Raw genomic sequence first — 17,753 nt, 5'->3', positions numbered from 1 at the left:
TTTCAGTAATTGATACGCGTTGCGCAACAGCTCTCCCAGTCTATTGGTTCCCCTGTGGCATTCGCGATAACCACTCGAGACGCTCCAAACGTGCACACCTTCCAGGCCCACCAGCTAACGGAACCTTTGCGCTCGCCTGTTCGTTGCCGCCCGAGCTCAACCCACTTGCCGGCTCTCTAGTGCGTAGAAAATGAGTGTTCTCATCCGGATGCCGGCTGTCAGTGGATTTGACAAAGTAGTGCCGCAGTTGGGCCGCCAATGATCGTGCTACAATGGGGCATTCTACCACGATTTTAGAGTTCGCTCTTGCGCAAGGTACCCATACTTGGCAGATCAATGCAGGGTCGGCCCCAGGGATCCGAACGCGGAAGACCCAAGGGCACGCGGAGCGGGCTCAACAAAAGTCGCTGAACCTGCCGATGTCTGGGGAGTATTTCGCAACAGAATTTTGCTTACTTGACGTCTGCATCCCCCTGGACGGACAATCCCACTCCTTCGTCTGCAGCGGGTGGGCAACCTTGAGAAGCCAACATGTCGGGCGTATTAGCGGAGATGTGGGCGTGGTTCGGATTGACGGTGGTGGTTGTCGGTGCGCGGTTGTAAGTCTACCACTCCCGCAGATCGAGGTTGCGCACCTAAAAGCGCTGATCCCAAACTAGTCTGTCTCGACGAATGCTCTTCAAGACTTTCAAGGCGCTACAGGCGGACGATTGGCTGATGTTGTTCTTGATGGTGAGTGCGACAGTTCGATGCATTGTAGCAGTGCTAACGAGAAGTACAGCTCGTGTATACAGCGTTGCTAGGAGTCATCCACATCCAAACATATACACCCACAAATTTAATAGATCCGGAGGACACCGCTACCATCGCAAGCCTTACAGCCGAAGACATCAAGAAACGAGAGTATGGTTCGAAACTTGTGCTGGTGACCGAGCATCTTCAGATGATTGTTATCTGGAGTGTGAAAGGTTGCTTGTTGATATTGTATTCTCGTTTGACGTAAGTTATTCACCAAAACACCCTTATTCGCTTCACTGACACAACGACCAGTATGAGTTTGCGGCATAATATCTTTGTCAAGTTCGTGGCCTGGTACGTTGTCCTCAGCTTCATCCTGATGGAGATTCTGTGGTTCATCTGGTGTCGACCTTTCCACTTCTACTGGAAGGTCCCTGCGCCAAGCCGTGAGTGCACAACTTACTCCTATGTTACCAACATCTACTGATACAAAGCAATAGTGAACTGCTCGGCAGAAACGAACCACATGATCACGAACGCTGTGTTCAACTTATCTTCGGACGTAATGATCATCGCGCTTCCTATGCCCGTCCTCATCGGCTCGCAGCTCCCTTGGCAGCGCAAGCTCACACTCTGCTGTGTCTTCGCGCTCGGTATCTTTACAATATTGGCGGCCATCCTGAGTAAGTACTACTCTTTGGGCACGCCTTATGGCATCGAGTGGATCTACTGGTAAGCAACATGTCTTCATTGACTCTGATCTCGGCTGACCTCGTGCCAGGTACATCCGCGAAGTATCGACCGCCATCATCGCTGCGAACCTGCCCCTTACGTGGACGCTTCTACAACGAATCTTCGGCATGAGCAACTTCTATTCGCGCAACAAGTCTTCGGACCCACGATCCGGAAGGGTGACTGGTCAGAGTAAATTCCGCTCTACGTATGGGAACCTCACGAGCCGGACAAGAGATACGGGCGATAGAAAACCGAAGGACCCACACCCTATCGACATAAGTCCTTCTGAGAGCCAGGAACAAATCAATGGAGAGCTCGGCTACCCATTGAAGATTTGGCACCAGCAGGAAGTACAGGTAACATCTGAGGAGGTGGATCCCAACGATCGTTCCTCGCTATCCGACAAGTCGGAGAAGTCAGTGCCTGTACCTTCGAGCGGAGACCCACAGGTTCGCAACGGGGACATGGGCATCGTGACTAAGGTTTCCCATGCTATGTAAAATGTATTGCAAACAGTATGTATACCAGATAAATGTTAATGTCTAACGTGCCAATGTTTAGTACTAAATGCTCGTCAGACCTCATCGCGAGGATGTTCCCTCTATGGCTCTGCAGGCTGCACACAAATCCACCACGGTCCGATAGGACAAAGGTAGAGTACATTTCGCTATTAAAAGGATTCGCGGCGCCACCGTTTTCGTGTGGCGATTCATATCCGTCAGTGCTTTGGATATGAAACGGGAGACTAACGTCAACTGGTCGAATTTACCCATCTCTGCCGTTATAAATTAAACATCCACTCATATCCGAACGTCCGAACAACAAGCGCACCGCCGATTAAAAAATGCACATTAAGCGGGTGTCCCACATGGTGGAGGCATGGAAACAACGCTGAGAATCCACTAATCACCTCGATGAAAGGCTTGTTGCCTCGGCGATCCTCCCCACACGCGACCAGGGTATTTCCCCCAGTTTTCGCTCCGCGTAACTTGACATCTAGAATTGATTACCGAGTGACGAAGTTCATTATCCGCTGGTCATGCGAGAGCACCAGAATAGCAACCACAACCCACAATGCCAAATCCACTCTGCGCCTCTCTAGTCTTCATCTGTGCGGCAGCCTATAAATGCTACACGGCCTGTCACTACCTGCCAAGATAGGAACTTCCTCCCTATACATCCCAAACTCCATACCAGCTACCAGAAGACCTCTACGAGATGAAGTTTCTCTCTATTCTCTCGGCCGCTGGCCTCGCCACATTGGGCAGCGCGCAAGCTCCCACCAAGGTCAATGACTTCAACCTCGGCCCCACCAAGCTTGGGATGTACGTCTACGTACCGTCCAACGTTAAGAAGCCTGCTCCCATCGTCGTTGCAATCCACCACTGCCAGGGTTCCGCTACAGGATATTCATCTGAGACGAAGTACCAGCCGCTGGCCAACTCCAAAGGCTTCATCATCATCTATCCGAACTCCAAGTCGGGTGGTGGTTGCTTCGATGTTGCTTCTACGGCCTGTAAGAAGTCTTGCATTACGATGAGCAAGAACATATCTAATCAATACCATAGCGCTCACTCACAACGGCGGTGGTGACTCCCAAACCATTGCTAACATGGTCAAGTACGCCGTTGACAAGTACGGTGGTGACTCGGAGAAGGTTTTCGTCACTGGATCTTCTTCTGGAGCTATGATGACCCAGGTTATGGCTGGTGCTTACCCCGATGTGTTCAAGGCCGCATCTGCGTACAGCGGCGTGCCCGATGGTTGCTTCTTCGTCCAGGGCGCGACGGCGACGCAGGATCCCCCGGGCTGGAACAACGCCTGCGCAAACGGCCAGACCACCAAGACTGCGCAGCAGTGGGGCGATGCTACCAGGGGATACTTCCCTGGATACAACGGAACTAGGCCCAGGATGCTCATGTACGTTCACATTGAACGTTTTATATCACTGAGTAATTTTTGCTAATTTTTGGGATCAGCTGGCACGGTACCGCGGACAACACTCTCCGCTACCCCAACTGTAAGTTCTTTCCACGAGTACGATTGACACGTAGCTCTATGCTGACAGATACGTTCCAGACCAGGAATCGCTCAAGCAGTGGTCCAACGTCCTGGGTCTCACGACCTCGAAGACTGCGTCTAACACGCCCCAGAGCGGATACACGCAGACCATCTACGGCGACGGCGACTCGAACACTGCGAAGCTTGTCGGCTACAGCGGCCAAGGTGTAGGCCACACCGTCCCAGTCCACGAGTCTGCTGATATTGCTTTCTTTGGTATCTAAAAGTGACGCTCGGGCATAGAGATTCGCCGGAGAGTAGGGACAAACTCTAGAAAGGACAATCAGTCGTTGAGGCAATCAAAACTTCTTAAGAACAGTAATACGTGCTACAACTGAACACTGGGAATCTGATACGAAGGTCTCATCGCCCTGCGTTACGTTTCGTGATTTTCGAAACCCGAGCTTGAGTAATCGCATGGCGGAGACCGAGGGTATTTTGTACTGTCGTTCAGCCAGTGTCTCGTCCGTTCTTGTATACAGAAGTCTCGTTCCAAAAAGGGTAAGGATCTACTATGCTAATCTGCTCTCAATCGTACAATTTAACAGCTTGACAAACCTCTATCAGCCTTTGAACTCCGCTATCATCGTACAATGAGAGGGGTGGTTCGAGGGCATTTATCAGCAAACAATGACCTGATTGGAGCGATATCGGTCGCACGTCAGGTAGGCCCAGTTGACGTGCTTGCAGCTGCAGCTGTCGACATCAACCTTGTCTCGTGAACCCCTCTATAAAGAGGTACAGCTGCAAATATAATGGCGATAGAAATATTTACGTGCGACCATCGCAAACATGCCTGTCGAGTTCATCAGTCTCGCATTTCCCAATGCCTCAACGGAGCTGGATCCCATCCCGGGAGCACCCATCGACCCAGACTACCTCAAGCGCTACGCTCGGAACCTAGATGATTACGGGTTCAACTACACCCTTCAACCATATGACTCGGGAGGTTTCGATCCCTTCACCACGGGCGCCACTATTGCTGCAGCCACAAACCAACTCAAAGTCATCATCGCCTTGCGCCCAAACACACTCTATCCAACGGTCGCAGCAAAGGCCCTGGCGTCGCTGGACCAGCTAAGCAAAGGCCGCGCAGTGGTGCATTTCATCGCAGGTGGCAGCGATGTCGAACAGGCTCGTGAAGGCGATTTCCTGTCCAAGGACGAGCGCTACGGCCGTCTCGAAGAGTACATCAAGATCTTAAAACGCGCATGGGAATCAGCCGAGCCATTCGACTGGGATGGAAAATACTTTCAGTTCAAGGGATTCAGCAACCGCGTGCGGCCGGTGAACGGGAAAAGCATCCCCATATCTGTCGGTGGAAGCAGCGATGAAGCTTACCGCGTTGGCGGATCGCTAGCCGATATTTTCGGCCTTTGGGGCGAGCCGCTGAAAGAGACGAAGCAGCAGATTGACCGCATCTACGCTGAGGCGGAGAAGGCTGGGCGTACGGATCGGCCTCGCATCTGGGTCACTTTCCGCCCGATCGTTGCTGAGACGGAGGAGCTGGCGTGGCAGAAAGCGCACAAGACGTTGGATGCTTTGCAGGGAAACAAGGGCGCTGGGCTCGGTAGGGGGCTGCCCAACGCGGGTGAGCCGCAGAACGCTGGAAGTCAAAGACTGCTTGAGATCGCGAAGAAGGGTGACGTGCAAGACCGGGCTTTGTGGTATCCGACTGTGACTGCGACCAACGCGAGAGGCGCGAGTACCGCGCTGGTGGGCAGCTACCAGACTGTGATTGACTCAATTCTGGATTACGTTGATCTGGGATGTGATTTGATCTCCATCCGCGGATATGACAACCTCAACGATGCTATCGATTATGGCAGGTACATCCTTCCAGGTGTCAGGAAGGAGTTGGAGAAGAAGACTGGCGCGAAGAATGAAGGTATTGTGGATAAAGTGACCCAGGCGGTCGAGAATGTCACCGTCCGTGATGGTTAGTGACACGTCTATCGTAGCAGAATAGCAATATGAAAAGATTCTGAGGCAGGTTGTGTGAGAAGATCCTGTAAAGAGCCATGTGCAGCCACTTCTATAGCCTTATGTTTCTTCCCCAGACCAAGGCAGCCATAGAGCAAGGCTTGAGAAATGTGTGCATACACCGATACAAGAGCAGCTGTGGTGCCATTAAACGACCAGAGATGCGCATTCACGCACTATTCTGTTCTCGAATCGAACCAGATCTTCGGGTCACCATGACCTCCGGGAATGACCCGTAACTGTGTTGATCGGGCACTTGATTGTAGCTCCTGAGGTTACTCGCACTTGTGTGATCGTTCACCACCTCTCCGGTGTCCATGCTTACCCCAGAGCCAACCCCTTGCAACTGATAATAGAAGTGGCGTGTTCTAGACCCTACCTGGCCATTGAAAGAGGCGGCCTGAAGCGATCCTGAGTAGCGTCAACGCTAATTGCGATGCAGCAGCCGGTAATTACATACGTTCGGGTAGATCCGCTCATTGCGCTTGAGACTCAAAAACCTCGGTTGTTCGTGTTGTCAGTGCAAAGCTCTCTAAAGGGTAGCAGTGCATACCAAACTGCGCCTAGGACAGCACAACCATTGGAGTCTATTGTCGCAAAACTTGCTTGTGTTATCGATTGACTGGACACTTGACTAAGAAGATGATCAAGTGCGGGATTCGATGAGCCATTGATGATTGCTTCAATCCTTGCTATTGTACGGATGTAACCCTAAGAATGCACAAGAGTGCTCACCGCGGCACAAGTCCGTGCAGATCGCGGGATCAGAGCCCCACCTCAAAGAGCTTATTCCGGCTTGTGGACCCCATCGCTCACACTCATTCGTCCAGGAAAGCTGGAAAGTGGCGCAAGCACATAGACAAGCTTCCTTGGCCAATAGCGAAGCTTCCCCAACCGAGAAGTAAGCTTTCCTTGCTGCGACCCCTGTCCAAGTGCCCCCAGATACGTCAATAGTGGTCTGGCGTTGGAGGGGCAGTTCATGCGGTGTGCCCCGCGTGGCATTCAAAAGCCCCTGAGTGTCCCTTTGCTCCTCCTTCCGCGCTGAACTTTCTCAAGACAGGAAGAAAAGAAGCACAAATCACCATTACGTGACCGAGCACCAACATGTCTGACAACTGGGACCGAGACAACAACGGCGACTACGACGAGAACTTCGCTCGCAATGCAGGCTATGCCGCGGGCGCCGTCGGTGAGCAGCTCCGGTTACCGGCAATGTGTTCACTGCTGACTCCATCGTAGAGGGCGAATACAACCGCGCAGACCAAGCCTACGACCGCGAACGGGACGACGTCCGTCGCGATGAGCAAAACGTAGAAAACGACTTCCAGCAGGGCGAGCAAAACTTCGAGAACCGCGTGCGTCGCGACGAGCAGGCTGTTGAGGACGCACCTGAGAACGCGGCACGCTGGGCTGAGCAGGGCGTCGACAACACGGTTCAAGGGATTGAGGATATCCCTTCTGATATTGGGAGTGGGATCAACAAGGTGGCTGGATGGATCGGGGATAAGATTGGGGGTGTGGAAAGGGCAGGGAGGGATGCGGAACAGGATGTTGATCGGTTTGGACAGGGAGTTGAGAATGACTATAACCAGGGAAGGCAGGATGTGGATAGGTTCGATCAGGGAGTCGAGAACTCCTACGATCAGGGTGAGAATGAAGGGAGGCGAGATGGTTGGTAGCATGTACAGTCTTGTCTGTATGACTTTAGCTCAGGAATCTACTCCACAATAACGACAAAGAAGTATCCTACGAACAACAATGACCACGGAAGAGACGCCCACACTGCTTCCGCACGGTGTTATTAGCGGCTCTTACAGCTTCGCCGCTTTTTTCGGCACCATCCCGTCCAACTCTTGTACAAATCTATCGGGAAGTATGCTCCGCTCTATGCCTTTCTTCTGTCCCCACTCAGCTGCGGTTCTCTTTTCACCATCCCAGAACCTTCCCATTTCTTTCCCAACCCAGCTCGCCACATGCAATGCACTCTCTTCGACCTTCTCCATGGGAATCAAATGGCCCGCTCCCTCGACCATTACATTTGCGACCCTACCCTCCTTTGCGCCGCCACTGCCTCCAGGTCCAGAGCCTGTCCGCTCCATCTTCTCGTCAATTTGCGTCTTATCGAGCGTCAGGAAACTGAGACTACCAAAGATGTACAAAAGTGAGGGGCGTAAGAAGGGCAACTGTTGGAAGACAATCATAGACTCGCCCCGGTAGAATGGCGTTTGGGGTGTCGGAGAGAGGACTAGATCGGGGTGCGTGCGGCGGTTGATGGCGGTTGGGTTTGCTTCCGAAAACTCAGCTGATGAAGGCTCAGAATCGAGGCCAGGGCGAGAAGCAAAGTTAGGTCGCAGGAATGTCATGACTTCCTGATGTTTAGTGGTCTTCAATGTCACTTCTCTGGGCTGGGAAGCTGTTGGTGTCAAGCTTGGGTCGGTGGACACAGCGGCGGGCAGTGGTCCGGGCGTGGCACTGGAGTTAGTGTATAGCGAGGTGGGTAGCTCGCGGAGACCATGCTCGATCCAGCGGTCGAAGACGCGTTTGTCCCAAGCTTGATAGAATTTACTGCGCAGCATGCTTTTTGCGGCGTCCTCGCGGGAGGGCCATCGATCCCTTCGTCTTGCGGATGCATGCGCGGGCCCTACGTTTCCAGATACGGAGACCATACGCTGGATGACTGGGTCGAACAAGACTAGAGTCTCGAAAAGACGAGGGTGAATGAGGGAGAGATTTGCGAGCTGACAGCCACCCATACTGTGGCCGATGCCTATAAGAGGACGGGGCATCTTATCCCGGAAAGTGTTGACCATGTGCAGAAGATCGCGGCTGTGATCGAGCCACGCCGCTGGTTTTATTAGCACATCTTTGAAGATACATTTGGCAGACCAAGGAAGAACTCACGATCATTTCCTAGCTTATCTTCATTCAGAACGCTGCTTTGGCCTTGGTGAACAACGTCTGCTATCCAGATGCCGCGAATCTTGAACGAATGCTGTTGTGAGATTTTTAGTAGTTCGTCCCAGAGTGGTTCGTAGAGTTCCTTAGGAAATGCATTCGCATGTGCCGAGATGATGGTGATGTCGCCAGGCTGAGGATTGGGATTGTTCAATGGTGTGTACTGCTTGATAGCCAACTTTAAGACTTCATTTTGGTGCGTAGACGTGGTACGAGGGAAGCCACGGATATGTGAAGCGTCAAGTACATGCTCATCAATGCGGAAGTATTCCGACGACATGATGGAGGTCTATGAGAAGCACAGCCGGTGGGTTGGTGAGGGCTACTGAAGGGAGATGTTTTCTGAGACCGGCACTGGCTTGCTGCGGAGGACGAATATGTACAATCTCGAAATTAAAAATGAAGGTGGAGGGATAGAGCGCGAAGGTGGACAATGTGTGAGGCTCCTTGAAGAGGCGGAGTGACTGCCGTGCTGTGAAGCGACGGGCCGAGGTAAATCCACACCCTGGGCGTGTTCGACGGTCCTGTTCAATGAAATCATGAACTCGGCTGTTTGCAACTCAAAACAAGCCACTGAACATGACTAACAGTAGCGACAGCACTGTCCGCAGAAGACTCTTCTAATTTGACCAACGCTGAGCGAAAAGCAATGGCAGCTTGCATTCGACGAGAGAGACTGGATGATTGTCGCATTGGCCGAAGCATTTGGTGGGGGGTCACGTGAAATGGCAAGCGCCCGCGGGCGCGACGCGCGACGGCAAGCGCGACTCAGGTCAAGCTAAGAACGCGCCTGCGCATCGTTCAAAGATCAACAGCACCCGCTGCACCACCACGCCGACACCTGTGCCCTGGCCGAAGCCGGCACCATGGATGATACAACTATGATGGACGCGTCGCAGCCATTGTTCGAAGGCTCTACCTTCACAATTATCCCCACAACGCTCACTCAAGACCGCGTGATCGAGGTGCGTTGGACGCGTTTCCCAGATTCAATTGTAGGGGCTGACCTTTTCTACAGATCTCTGACAGCATAGAAGAATGCGGTGGTAAAGTGAAACCGTTCGACATCGACGTTGGACGCATACAAGGCCTCGAACAGCTCGATTACATCGTTTCCGCAACGACCGACTTCCCCGACTACTATCGCGCGCTCGATATCATGATACATGTGGTCAAACCAGCGTGGGTGGAAGACTCCCTGAAGATCAACAAGATCAAGAATCCCAGGACCTACAGCCCCGATCCTGCGCTGTTCTTGTCCGATGTTGTTGTATGCTGCGGCGACGGCATACCCGAAGGCGACAAGGAAGCAATCTTTGGTGGAGTGCTAGCGATGGGAGGCCAGTACGGCGCTCAGCTAACAAAGCTGACGACACATCTCATTGCGCTCAGCATGGAAGACGCGCGATGCGAGATGGCTGTGAAGAAGCGGCTGAATATTAAGATTGTGCTCCCGCATTGGTTCAATGACTGTTTGAAGGTGGGCTGGCGAGTGAAGGAGCGACCATACTTACTACCCGACCCTGAAATCATGAACGTGGAAGCCGGGGCCATGCCACCTACTACGACGAGCCCGGGTATCAAAGATGCGACGAACCCTGAACCAGCCGGCCCTCCGGCATCGCCTACTCCCGCACACCGAGCGCAACCACGCGCGATCAGGGCCTTCGATGGCAGGAAAGTCATGCTCGGCGAAGACCTGAATCTTAATAGGGATTTGAAAGAGGTTCTTACGGGAATGATCAAGGCAGGCGGAGGCACTATGACCAACAACATTCAACAAGCGAACATCTACGTGTGCAACTACCGCAAGGGCGATGATTATGTCAAGGCTTCACAAAATAACAAAGACGTGGGTAACTTGAGCTGGCTGTACTTCATGATTACCCATGATAAGTGGACAAACCCAATGCGTCGGATGATGCATTATCCGCGACCGCCACCGCCTGGGATCGGAAACTTCCAAGACTACAAGATCAGTATCTCGAGCTACACAGGAGAAGCACGCGTCTATCTCGAGAACCTGATCAAAGCGCTCGGCGCAGAATTTACGAGAACGTTCAAGCAAGATAATACGCATCTAATCACAGCACACAGGAATAGCGAAAAGTGCGAAGCAGCGGAAGAGTGGGGTGTCAACATCGTCAACCATCTTTGGCTGGAAGACAGCTATGCGGAGTGCAAAGAGAAGAGCCTTACGAGCGAACGTTACACGTACTTTCCCCCGCGCATGAACATGGGAGAGATACTTGGTGCCACAGAGATCAATCGGGACGCCGTGAGGAAGATGTTTTTTGCAAAGAGCAAAAAGAAGGAAGCAGAAGCCTTGTCAAACACAACTGCGGGCGGCAGTCGATCACATACCGATGGCGAGGCACACACTCCCCTGGCTGCGAAGGCTTCTCGGCGAACGAAGACGGCTGACGACGTGGCAACGCCCGCTCGAAGTCGCCTTGACGGAAAGGAGAACGAGACACCAGGCACCACAGGTAGTCGCGGAGCCAAAGACCGAGCTTTGTCAAATCTCCACAATGTTATGGAAGATGTCAATCAATACCAGAAGGAGGCAAAACGGAAAGGAGGAGTGGTTCACGGCGGCCGACGGCGGAAGGAAGATGAGATCGTAGACAAAGAAACGCGGAAAGGTGGTCGAGACTCAATCGCAAGCAAGCGCTCCATCGAGGAAGTCGAAGCGGACGATGCCAGTACGGAAGACGAAACGGAGCAAACTGCACAGAAGAGCAAGAAGGCCCGCAAAGGACCAATGACCCAGATTAAACATCGCATGCTCGTCTCGGGCGACAAGCGATGGCAAGGTGACGGCGACAAGGAATCGAAGGATAAGGCGCGCCTCCGCGAGCTCGGCCTTTACATTCTGGATGAGCCAAAACGAGTTGACTTCCTCTGCGCGCCGAAGGTTGTGCGTACCCTCAAGTTTGTTGCGGCACTTGCGGATGGTCCTCAGCTTGTTGGTAGCGAATATCTTGACTACGCTATCAAGCACAACAAGTTGCCTGATGCAAAGAAGTATCCACTCGACTACAGTGAATTCAGGAAGCAACATGACATCGACCTTTCGGACGCTATCACCCGCGCAAAACAAAACAAACATCGGCTTCTGAAGGACTTCACAATCTTTTGCACACAGAAGGCGAAGTTCGACGTCTACAAGGATATCGTCGCCGCGAATGGGGGCAAATGTCTGAAATGGGACAATCGTACGACAGCCGTCACAGCGTCAAAGCGCAAGATCGATTCACAACCCAAAGAAGTCTCGCAGAACCTGGAAGAGGATGAAGGTGATGTTTTGTATCTCATCTCGGAACCCCACAAGGACGAGCTCAAGCTATGGACCAAGTTTCGGGAGCTAGCAGAAAAACACGATATGGTGCCACGCATTGTTTCAAATGAGTGGCTACTCGGCGTTGCCATGGCGCAGAAGATCCACTGGAAGCCGGAATGGGAGCTCAAGGAGGAAGACATCAAAGGTGCGGCAAAGAAGTAGGATTCCGTGGAATTTTGGCTGGCGGTGGTGGCCTCTCCTTGACTTTTTATGACATGATGATTGGACCAAGCGTCCGGCGTTGATACATGGGCCTATAGACGCCACTGATTCCCAACATGTTTGCTGGGCGACACACTTGCACCGTCTGTATCGGCGTACTGCCATATGCATCTCACCGTAATGATCCGTGTCCATGTAAGGGTATTTTTCGCGGGTCGGTTTCGGCTTGCTATCTTTGGGATTGAAGGGCTTACTGTACAGCATTAGCGAGAGTTCGTATTGTTCAATGCATAATTTGATACCTTTGAAGTAGCTCTTTTCAAGTGTGCATCGACCAGTTCACCCCACCCACAATCTCTCCAAGAACCAGTAGGTATATCCACAGAGTACTCGCACGTCACTCTCAGAAGAACTTGACACCCTCGCTCCCCTCAGCCCCAAAGATCTGCGCCTTCCCCCTCTTCACGCACAGCTGCAGACTCTTTGTCAACAGCTCCCCATCAATCCCGTGAAACTCCTCCCGCTTCGTCGCATCGCTCTCCCCAATCTCATACAGCGTGATCACGGTTCCCCGCTGCCCCGTCCGCTCGACCCACTCTTCCAAGCTCGCCGCCCACTCCTCCGGCCTCTTCCAGTATACCCAGCACCGCCCGGTCTCCTCGCCCTTCGCGGCCCTCCCGTTCCCGCTTGCGGTGATCCACTCCGCGCGGTGCCCGCCTTCGGGGGACGCCATCCAGTTTATGACGGTGCGCGCGTCCTTGATGGTGAGTTTGCGTCCGGTGGTGGGGTTCGCGAAGAGCGGAGAGGAGAGGGCGTCGACGAGGGTCAGGGTGAAGAGGCGGTGGGCGCGGCAGTAGGATTGGATGAGCGTGGACCAGGAGAGGAGCTGGGAGGAGAGGGTGGTGGGGTTGGGCTGGAGGGTGAAGAAGGGGGGGAAAGCGTAAATAGGGGGGAAGGTGAAGGCGTCGTCGGAGGCGGAGGCCTTGGTCGTGGTGGAGGGTGTGGATGAGGTGACGGCGGTTGTAGCGGTTGAGAGTGGGGTCTGCGAGGGTTCGGGGCGCGATGCGAGGGTCGCCATTGTGGTGAAGGAGGAAGGAGGTTGCTGGGGAGATGTGTGCTTGATGGCGGGTCGGAGGACGCGGTAGTGATGAGGTCTTGGGGAGAGAAGGTGAATGCACATGGGAGCGTTATGTCGAGCGTGGGGCAGCTGGAGCTTAGCTTGGGGTTTGGGCGAGCTTTGGCGGGGTCAGTCGGCTCAGCCCTACGCATCTTTGACGCATCTTGGCACATCTCATACAGTGTATAAACACACGCGAGTTCAACATGGGTCGATGATCATCTTTACGGAATTTACATACGTCTTCTCGTTGTTTAAATTGCTGCTCCTGGATTCTTAGCCCCTTATCGAAGTCGAATAAGCATCGACTCGACGTCCTCTAGATAGCCCTTCACAACCTCCGCACACCTCGCTGCCGTTGCGCCGTCAACAACCCTGTGATCAGCGCTCCAGCTAAACGTGCACTCCTCCTTCTTAACCAACCCTCCATCTTTCCCGAACGCAGGCACCGTCTTTGCCCTCCCTATACCTATGATCGCAACTTGTGGTGACACTATGACAGGCGCTACGACGCCCCCGCCAATACTACCAATGTTGCTCACGGTGATTGTTGCGTCTTTCAGGTCGGCCGTGGTGATCTTCCCCGCGCGTGCGAGGTCGCTCAGGCGAATTATTTCTGTGGCAATCTGCTCGATCGAGAGAGTCTGCACGTCGCGAATGACAGGGACAAGAAGGCCCGTAGGCGAATCCACTGCGATACCAATGTTATGGGAGCCCTGATAGACTAATTGCGGCTTTCCAGGGTTCGTCTCTGTGTCCAAGCGGGCGTTCAGCAGGGGGTATTGTTGCAATGCGAGAGAAAGAGCTTTTATGATGAAAGGAAATGTAGTGAGGCGTTGCGACTTTTCTCTGGCAGCGTTGTACTTCTTGCGAATGCTGTTGAGGGATGTAAAATCTACGCCGTCTGTATACAGGAAATGTGGTATTGAAAGCGAGATTGCCATCTTCTTGAACATGGCAGACTGTATTGGCGTGAGCGGTTGGATCCGGTCTTCTAGTTGTTGCGTGGGCGCAGGTTGTGGTGCTGTAGTGCCTGCTCCAGTCTTCGCTGCCTGGGTGTGTCTTTGTACGTCGTCCTTGAGAACGCGACCATCTCTGCCCGTTCCCTCTATTTCTTCAATTTTTAGGTTTGCGGCCTTGATCATGTGGCGTACTGCCGGCGTGGCCAAGGAGGCGTGCTTGCCCGGCGGTTTTCGAGATTGTGACTCCTCTTGCACGGGTTCAGCTGGTAGAGATGGCGCTGACTGTGTAGGTACGTCTCCGGTAGCCTCAGCAGTGTCATTCCTCCCTACTTCTATTTTTTGTGTATTCGATTCTGACTTGTTCGGTACTTCCTCCGTTTTGTTCTCTACGGCACCGTCAAGGACCGCTGCATCGGCTTCGGAGATCTCGCTTTGGATATCGATGTCTACCAGAGGCTTCTCACATTAGTATATTACATAAAGTAACGTGTATGATTGTGTGCATACCCTGCCCACCTTGGCCATGTCGTCTGGCTCGTAGTATAGCTTCTTGATCACACCATCGAACCGAGAAGTAATCTACCCCGCGTTAAATGCTTCCTGATGTTGATGAATAACCACATACCTCCACAGACGCTTTATCTGACTGTACCTCGCAGATAGGATCGAATTGCTCGACGCGCGCCCCAGGCTTGACAAACCACTGAATAACCTGGCACTCCGTGATACCTACTCACGTTAGCTCTAGTCAAACTCCGCAGCACGCAGCGCTCACCTTCTCCGATATCCGCCAAAATATATGGCTTAACAACCTTCAAGCTATTCGTCGCAGCGAATCCTCTGCTCTGACCCCACCGCCTTCTTTGAATCACGTCCAGTCTGCATGCCTTGGTGCGGGTAGGAATTGGCGTCCTCCCCACGAGCGCGGAACGACAGAGGAAACGAGCGGCTTCTCGCGACATGGCGGGCTTTACGGTGATTGAGGAGGGAAGCGAGAAAGGCACATCGCCAACAGCAGAAGTTGGTTCATAAGCCGTCGGGATTCTTGGATTGTTTGTGAATACGCCCGAGGGTAGCCGTTGGCTCGGTATAACGGGTAACAGGTCTGGGGTAGGCGTGGGCGCTAGCCGGATGCGGCGGGATGGAATGTGAAGAGCGACTCTTGAAAGGCCATGTATAGAGCTGGATCGATGTAAAATGTGGTTTGCTCCTCAGATATTTTCTCGCTTGGGAATTTTGGTGTTAAAGATTATACGTGCTGATGGTGTTGGATGTATTCGTACATTGCATTGCGATCTCACATTTGCTTAAGCCGAACCTGGGGAAGACGCTACCGTGTATCCCCACACCCACATCGCTCAGACACGGTATAGCGGTACAGGTGCTGCTGTGAATTTTTTCGCCGGTGTTGCCCGTTTGTTTACTTGGCTCCGAGGTACAGATAGAGCAGCGTTGCTCTACCTTATCGCATGCTCTAGACGTCGCGAAGGTAATTTTGGCGTGCATCAATCTGGTCAGTCCGCGCGCTACCTACCCACAGTAGCACATGTCTTTTACTCCCACTCCTCCATCGTTCACTAACCTGAGTCGTTGCTTCAAAACACAAGGCATGCACGCTTAGAATAGAGGGGCCATACCACTGCTCTCGCCACGATGCGACACTCACGTCGTGTGTATGGTGTTCATTCAGGAAGCTTGACACAATGTTGGGGAGTTGCACTTAATGCATTTGTGATTCACTAGGATACCTAATATCGGTCGTAATAGCTGCCACCGATACAACGAAATCCTCCGCCAATATCTCCGGAAGATAGATGTCCGGTCTAGGAACGGCCCCTCTCGACCACTGTAGCCGAAATCCCTGTCGCAGGGGTATAAACAACATCTTATTGCGCCATTTCTCCGCCAAACCCATTTGCCGATGCCCGATATGCTCAACGCTTGGAAACCCTCCGCAGTTGGAATGCGGCCAAGACTGAAAGAAAGAGAAAGGAAAGTCTGAACCAGTTCCGTGATTGTCATGAGCTGATGTCGAGTGCCTTGTCCACGGCAGCGGTCACGAGCTTCTCAACCTCTTCGGGTGATCCGGATACGTCGATAATGTCCACATCATGGAGCTTTCTGGTTTCGTCCTCGCCTGGCTCCTCGAGTGCCGCAAGCTGGCTCAAGACCATCGTATCTTTCATGTAATGGCCTTGGCGTCCTCCGACCCGTTGCAACAAGACTTCCTTGCTTGCCTTGAGGTATACGAAGCGCACGTTGGCGTTGGGATCCTCATCGTAGAGACGCGCCGTGCGGATGACGTCTCGGTATTTCTTCTTCAGGGCGCTACAAGTAATGACGACTCCATGGGCCCCTGATTTCAACTGGTTCAGGGCTTGGTCGCGAAGCGTGATGAGCCAGTCCCAGCGATCTTCATCAGTCAGGGGGATGTTTTTGGACATTTTCTCGATGTTCGCGGGAGGATGGAACTGCGTCATTGTTAGCAGGGCCCAGATCAAGCTTTCGTTGCCAACATACATCGTCTCCCTCAATGTAATGGAACCCATACCGCTCGGCAAGGTACTTGGCGACGGTGCTCTTGCCGCAACCCGCGGGCCCGGTTACGATGAGAATATTGTGCTGGGGCTTGATCGACATGTTGGTCGCTGGCTTTGCGTTGGCAGTTGACAGAGCTTTTGGAGGAGCTGCTGCGGTGGATGTAGGAGGTGTGGGAGCAGTGGCAGCATAGTGGATCGGGGTTGTTTGCGCGGGTTCAAAAGTTTGCAACATGATGAATGAAGGTATCGTGTGTTTGCTTGACAAGCCGCCAAGGGAAGCAAGAGGTACTGGGCAATCTGGAGGGACAACAAAGAAGGCACTCCAAGCCAAACTTATACAGGGAGGGTTGTCTAGTGTTGGGAATGCAATATGCTAGGGCTGAGGGCTGGATATGAAAGGGATCGAAAACGACAGACCACATTGCCGGGCCTCGTGCAGACTTTAAAACGTTAAGATGCGGGAGGCCATGACGGCACGGACGGGACCCACCGGCGCAAGACAATGAAAGCCCAGTCATTTTCCACAACACGAATCAGCAGGGCCGCAGGGGAAGCCGGGGCGGTGGCCCGGGAGGCCTGGAGTGCGCGAGTTGGGTGAATCGGCATCTTCGTCGGCGTCTGGAAATTGGGCACAGCGTCGACTAGTGCGGGATGGCGCGGTTGGCTCCCCGCACACGCTTGGTGCAAGGATCCTCGTCATCGTCAGGTACGCTGCACTGATTGCTGCCAGCACATCTTCCCCTCGTTTGCGGGCGCGCGCGTGTCACGCTGCAGATGGCAGGTCACTGGATGCTCGTCTCCGTCTGGTGGGATGCGAGACGCAGCCGGACCGGTCAAGAGGATGATTTTTGTCGCAAAACGCAGCGCACAAGTATTGGCTAATGGCGCGTGGGGGGCACGCGAGCTAAGCAAAAGCCGATGAGTTGCCACAGGTTTGTCAATTTGGGGGGACCGGCGAAGGGTTTCCATGTCGTCTCAGCAGGGTTAGCAAAAAATAGAGCAGGCTCCACTGCATGCGTGCAGCGGAGGAACGGGGAAGTCGGAAAGTGAAGCAGTCCACAGATGCATGGTCTCGCATGCACACCGCCTGCGACCTGTCGCCTGCAAGGCGCTGCTGCGAGTGAGCCCATCTCCGTCCAAGAAGCCTGCGCAAACAG

At 53.2% G+C, this 17,753-nt stretch overlaps 9 protein-coding genes across 9 annotated transcripts; 5 read left to right on the top strand and 4 right to left on the bottom strand.

The window, feature by feature from the left end:
- The first annotated feature begins 416 nt into the window (after positions 1 to 416).
- Positions 417 to 2,115, top strand: CC84DRAFT_1160235 (uncharacterized protein). The gene is made up of 7 exons (XM_018177449.1): positions 417 to 599; positions 660 to 732; positions 782 to 999; positions 1,051 to 1,184; positions 1,239 to 1,470; positions 1,520 to 1,988; positions 2,052 to 2,115. Exons 1-6 carry the CDS (start codon positions 532 to 534, stop codon positions 1,971 to 1,973), a joined length of 1,179 nt encoding a protein of 392 aa, XP_018043357.1. The 5' UTR covers positions 417 to 531; the 3' UTR covers positions 1,974 to 1,988; positions 2,052 to 2,115.
- Positions 2,116 to 2,908: 793 nt separating this feature from the next.
- Positions 2,909 to 3,962, top strand: CC84DRAFT_1160233 (uncharacterized protein). Its single transcript, XM_018177448.1, has 3 exons — positions 2,909 to 3,393; positions 3,453 to 3,493; positions 3,553 to 3,962. Exons 1-3 carry the CDS (start codon positions 3,086 to 3,088, stop codon positions 3,756 to 3,758), a joined length of 555 nt encoding a protein of 184 aa, XP_018043356.1. The 5' UTR covers positions 2,909 to 3,085; the 3' UTR covers positions 3,759 to 3,962.
- Positions 3,963 to 4,252: 290 nt separating this feature from the next.
- CC84DRAFT_1160232 (bacterial luciferase-like protein) lies at positions 4,253 to 5,502 on the top strand. The gene has a single exon (XM_018177447.1). The coding sequence runs from the start codon at positions 4,327 to 4,329 to the stop codon at positions 5,476 to 5,478; it is 1,152 nt and encodes a 383-aa protein (XP_018043355.1). The 5' UTR covers positions 4,253 to 4,326; the 3' UTR covers positions 5,479 to 5,502.
- A 1,008-nt stretch (positions 5,503 to 6,510) lies between these two features.
- CC84DRAFT_1255132 (uncharacterized protein) lies at positions 6,511 to 7,268 on the top strand. Its single transcript, XM_018184509.1, has 2 exons — positions 6,511 to 6,706; positions 6,757 to 7,268. Exons 1-2 carry the CDS (start codon positions 6,622 to 6,624, stop codon positions 7,194 to 7,196), a joined length of 525 nt encoding a protein of 174 aa, XP_018043354.1. The 5' UTR covers positions 6,511 to 6,621; the 3' UTR covers positions 7,197 to 7,268.
- Positions 7,269 to 7,328: 60 nt separating this feature from the next.
- Positions 7,329 to 8,752, bottom strand: CC84DRAFT_1183484 (uncharacterized protein; the record flags this gene model as incomplete). The annotated part of the gene is made up of 3 exons (XM_018180689.1): positions 7,329 to 7,930; positions 7,991 to 8,362; positions 8,404 to 8,752. The coding sequence occupies 3 exons, from the start codon at positions 8,750 to 8,752 to the stop codon at positions 7,329 to 7,331; spliced, it is 1,323 nt and encodes a 440-aa protein (XP_018043353.1).
- A 1,128-nt stretch (positions 8,753 to 9,880) lies between these two features.
- On the top strand, positions 9,881 to 12,318 carry CC84DRAFT_1160227 (uncharacterized protein). The gene has a single exon (XM_018177446.1). The coding sequence runs from the start codon at positions 10,004 to 10,006 to the stop codon at positions 11,975 to 11,977; it is 1,974 nt and encodes a 657-aa protein (XP_018043352.1). The 5' UTR covers positions 9,881 to 10,003; the 3' UTR covers positions 11,978 to 12,318.
- A 62-nt stretch (positions 12,319 to 12,380) lies between these two features.
- On the bottom strand, positions 12,381 to 13,055 carry CC84DRAFT_1080759 (ESCRT-II complex, vps25 subunit; the record flags this gene model as incomplete). The annotated part of the gene is made up of 1 exon (XM_018173905.1): positions 12,381 to 13,055. One exon carries the CDS (start codon positions 13,053 to 13,055, stop codon positions 12,381 to 12,383), a length of 675 nt encoding a protein of 224 aa, XP_018043351.1.
- A 225-nt stretch (positions 13,056 to 13,280) lies between these two features.
- On the bottom strand, positions 13,281 to 15,408 carry CC84DRAFT_168220 (branched-chain alpha-keto acid dehydrogenase E2 component). Its single transcript, XM_018185452.1, has 5 exons — positions 15,340 to 15,408; positions 14,832 to 15,282; positions 14,682 to 14,785; positions 14,564 to 14,635; positions 13,281 to 14,512 (listed from the first exon to the last, which is right to left on the bottom strand). The coding sequence occupies exons 2-5, from the start codon at positions 15,016 to 15,018 to the stop codon at positions 13,379 to 13,381; spliced, it is 1,497 nt and encodes a 498-aa protein (XP_018043350.1). The 5' UTR covers positions 15,019 to 15,282; positions 15,340 to 15,408; the 3' UTR covers positions 13,281 to 13,378.
- A 166-nt stretch (positions 15,409 to 15,574) lies between these two features.
- Positions 15,575 to 17,206, bottom strand: CC84DRAFT_168178 (carbohydrate kinase). The gene is made up of 3 exons (XM_018185451.1): positions 17,087 to 17,206; positions 16,577 to 16,704; positions 15,575 to 16,527 (listed from the first exon to the last, which is right to left on the bottom strand). The coding sequence occupies exons 1-3, from the start codon at positions 17,112 to 17,114 to the stop codon at positions 16,075 to 16,077; spliced, it is 609 nt and encodes a 202-aa protein (XP_018043349.1). The 5' UTR covers positions 17,115 to 17,206; the 3' UTR covers positions 15,575 to 16,074.
- Positions 17,207 to 17,753: the final 547 nt, after the last annotated feature.

The sequence above is a fragment of the Paraphaeosphaeria sporulosa genome (genome assembly GCF_001642045.1).
Source record: "Paraphaeosphaeria sporulosa strain AP3s5-JAC2a unplaced genomic scaffold CC84scaffold_1, whole genome shotgun sequence".
In the NCBI taxonomy this organism is placed as follows: Eukaryota; Fungi; Ascomycota; class Dothideomycetes; order Pleosporales; family Didymosphaeriaceae; genus Paraphaeosphaeria; species Paraphaeosphaeria sporulosa.
Note: the sequence above shows the minus strand (reverse complement) of the source record. Positions and strands in the feature narration are given on the sequence as shown.

What these genes read in the sequence shown, in the direction of transcription:
- CC84DRAFT_1160235 (XM_018177449.1), top strand. Translation starts at nt 532, where the DNA reads ATGTCGGGCGTATTAGCGGAGATGTGGGCGTGGTTCGGATTGACGGTG. An exon ending in GTGGTTGTCGGTGCGCGGTT is followed by an intron (nt 600 to 659) that starts GTAAGTCTACCA and finishes ATCCCAAACTAG; the next exon opens with TCTGTCTCGACGAATGCTCT. An exon ending in GGCTGATGTTGTTCTTGATG is followed by an intron (nt 733 to 781) that starts GTGAGTGCGACA and finishes CGAGAAGTACAG; the next exon opens with CTCGTGTATACAGCGTTGCT.
- CC84DRAFT_1160233 (XM_018177448.1), top strand. Translation starts at nt 3,086, where the DNA reads ATGGTCAAGTACGCCGTTGACAAGTACGGTGGTGACTCGGAGAAGGTT. An exon ending in ACTAGGCCCAGGATGCTCAT is followed by an intron (nt 3,394 to 3,452) that starts GTACGTTCACAT and finishes TTTTGGGATCAG; the next exon opens with CTGGCACGGTACCGCGGACA. An exon ending in CACTCTCCGCTACCCCAACT is followed by an intron (nt 3,494 to 3,552) that starts GTAAGTTCTTTC and finishes GATACGTTCCAG; the next exon opens with ACCAGGAATCGCTCAAGCAG.
- CC84DRAFT_1160232 (XM_018177447.1), top strand. Translation starts at nt 4,327, where the DNA reads ATGCCTGTCGAGTTCATCAGTCTCGCATTTCCCAATGCCTCAACGGAG.
- CC84DRAFT_1255132 (XM_018184509.1), top strand. Translation starts at nt 6,622, where the DNA reads ATGTCTGACAACTGGGACCGAGACAACAACGGCGACTACGACGAGAAC. An exon ending in CTATGCCGCGGGCGCCGTCG is followed by an intron (nt 6,707 to 6,756) that starts GTGAGCAGCTCC and finishes ACTCCATCGTAG; the next exon opens with AGGGCGAATACAACCGCGCA.
- CC84DRAFT_1160227 (XM_018177446.1), top strand. Translation starts at nt 10,004, where the DNA reads ATGAACGTGGAAGCCGGGGCCATGCCACCTACTACGACGAGCCCGGGT.
- CC84DRAFT_168220 (XM_018185452.1), bottom strand. Translation starts at nt 15,018, where the DNA reads ATGTCGCGAGAAGCCGCTCGTTTCCTCTGTCGTTCCGCGCTCGTGGGG. An exon ending in CAGATAAAGCGTCTGTGGAG is followed by an intron (nt 14,636 to 14,681) that starts GTATGTGGTTAT and finishes AACGCGGGGTAG; the next exon opens with ATTACTTCTCGGTTCGATGG. An exon ending in ACATGGCCAAGGTGGGCAGG is followed by an intron (nt 14,513 to 14,563) that starts GTATGCACACAA and finishes TAATGTGAGAAG; the next exon opens with CCTCTGGTAGACATCGATAT.
- CC84DRAFT_168178 (XM_018185451.1), bottom strand. Translation starts at nt 17,114, where the DNA reads ATGACTGGGCTTTCATTGTCTTGCGCCG. An exon ending in GCTTTCATTGTCTTGCGCCG is followed by an intron (nt 16,705 to 17,086) that starts GTGGGTCCCGTC and finishes ACGCAAAGCCAG; the next exon opens with CGACCAACATGTCGATCAAG. An exon ending in ATTACATTGAGGGAGACGAT is followed by an intron (nt 16,528 to 16,576) that starts GTATGTTGGCAA and finishes ACAATGACGCAG; the next exon opens with TTCCATCCTCCCGCGAACAT.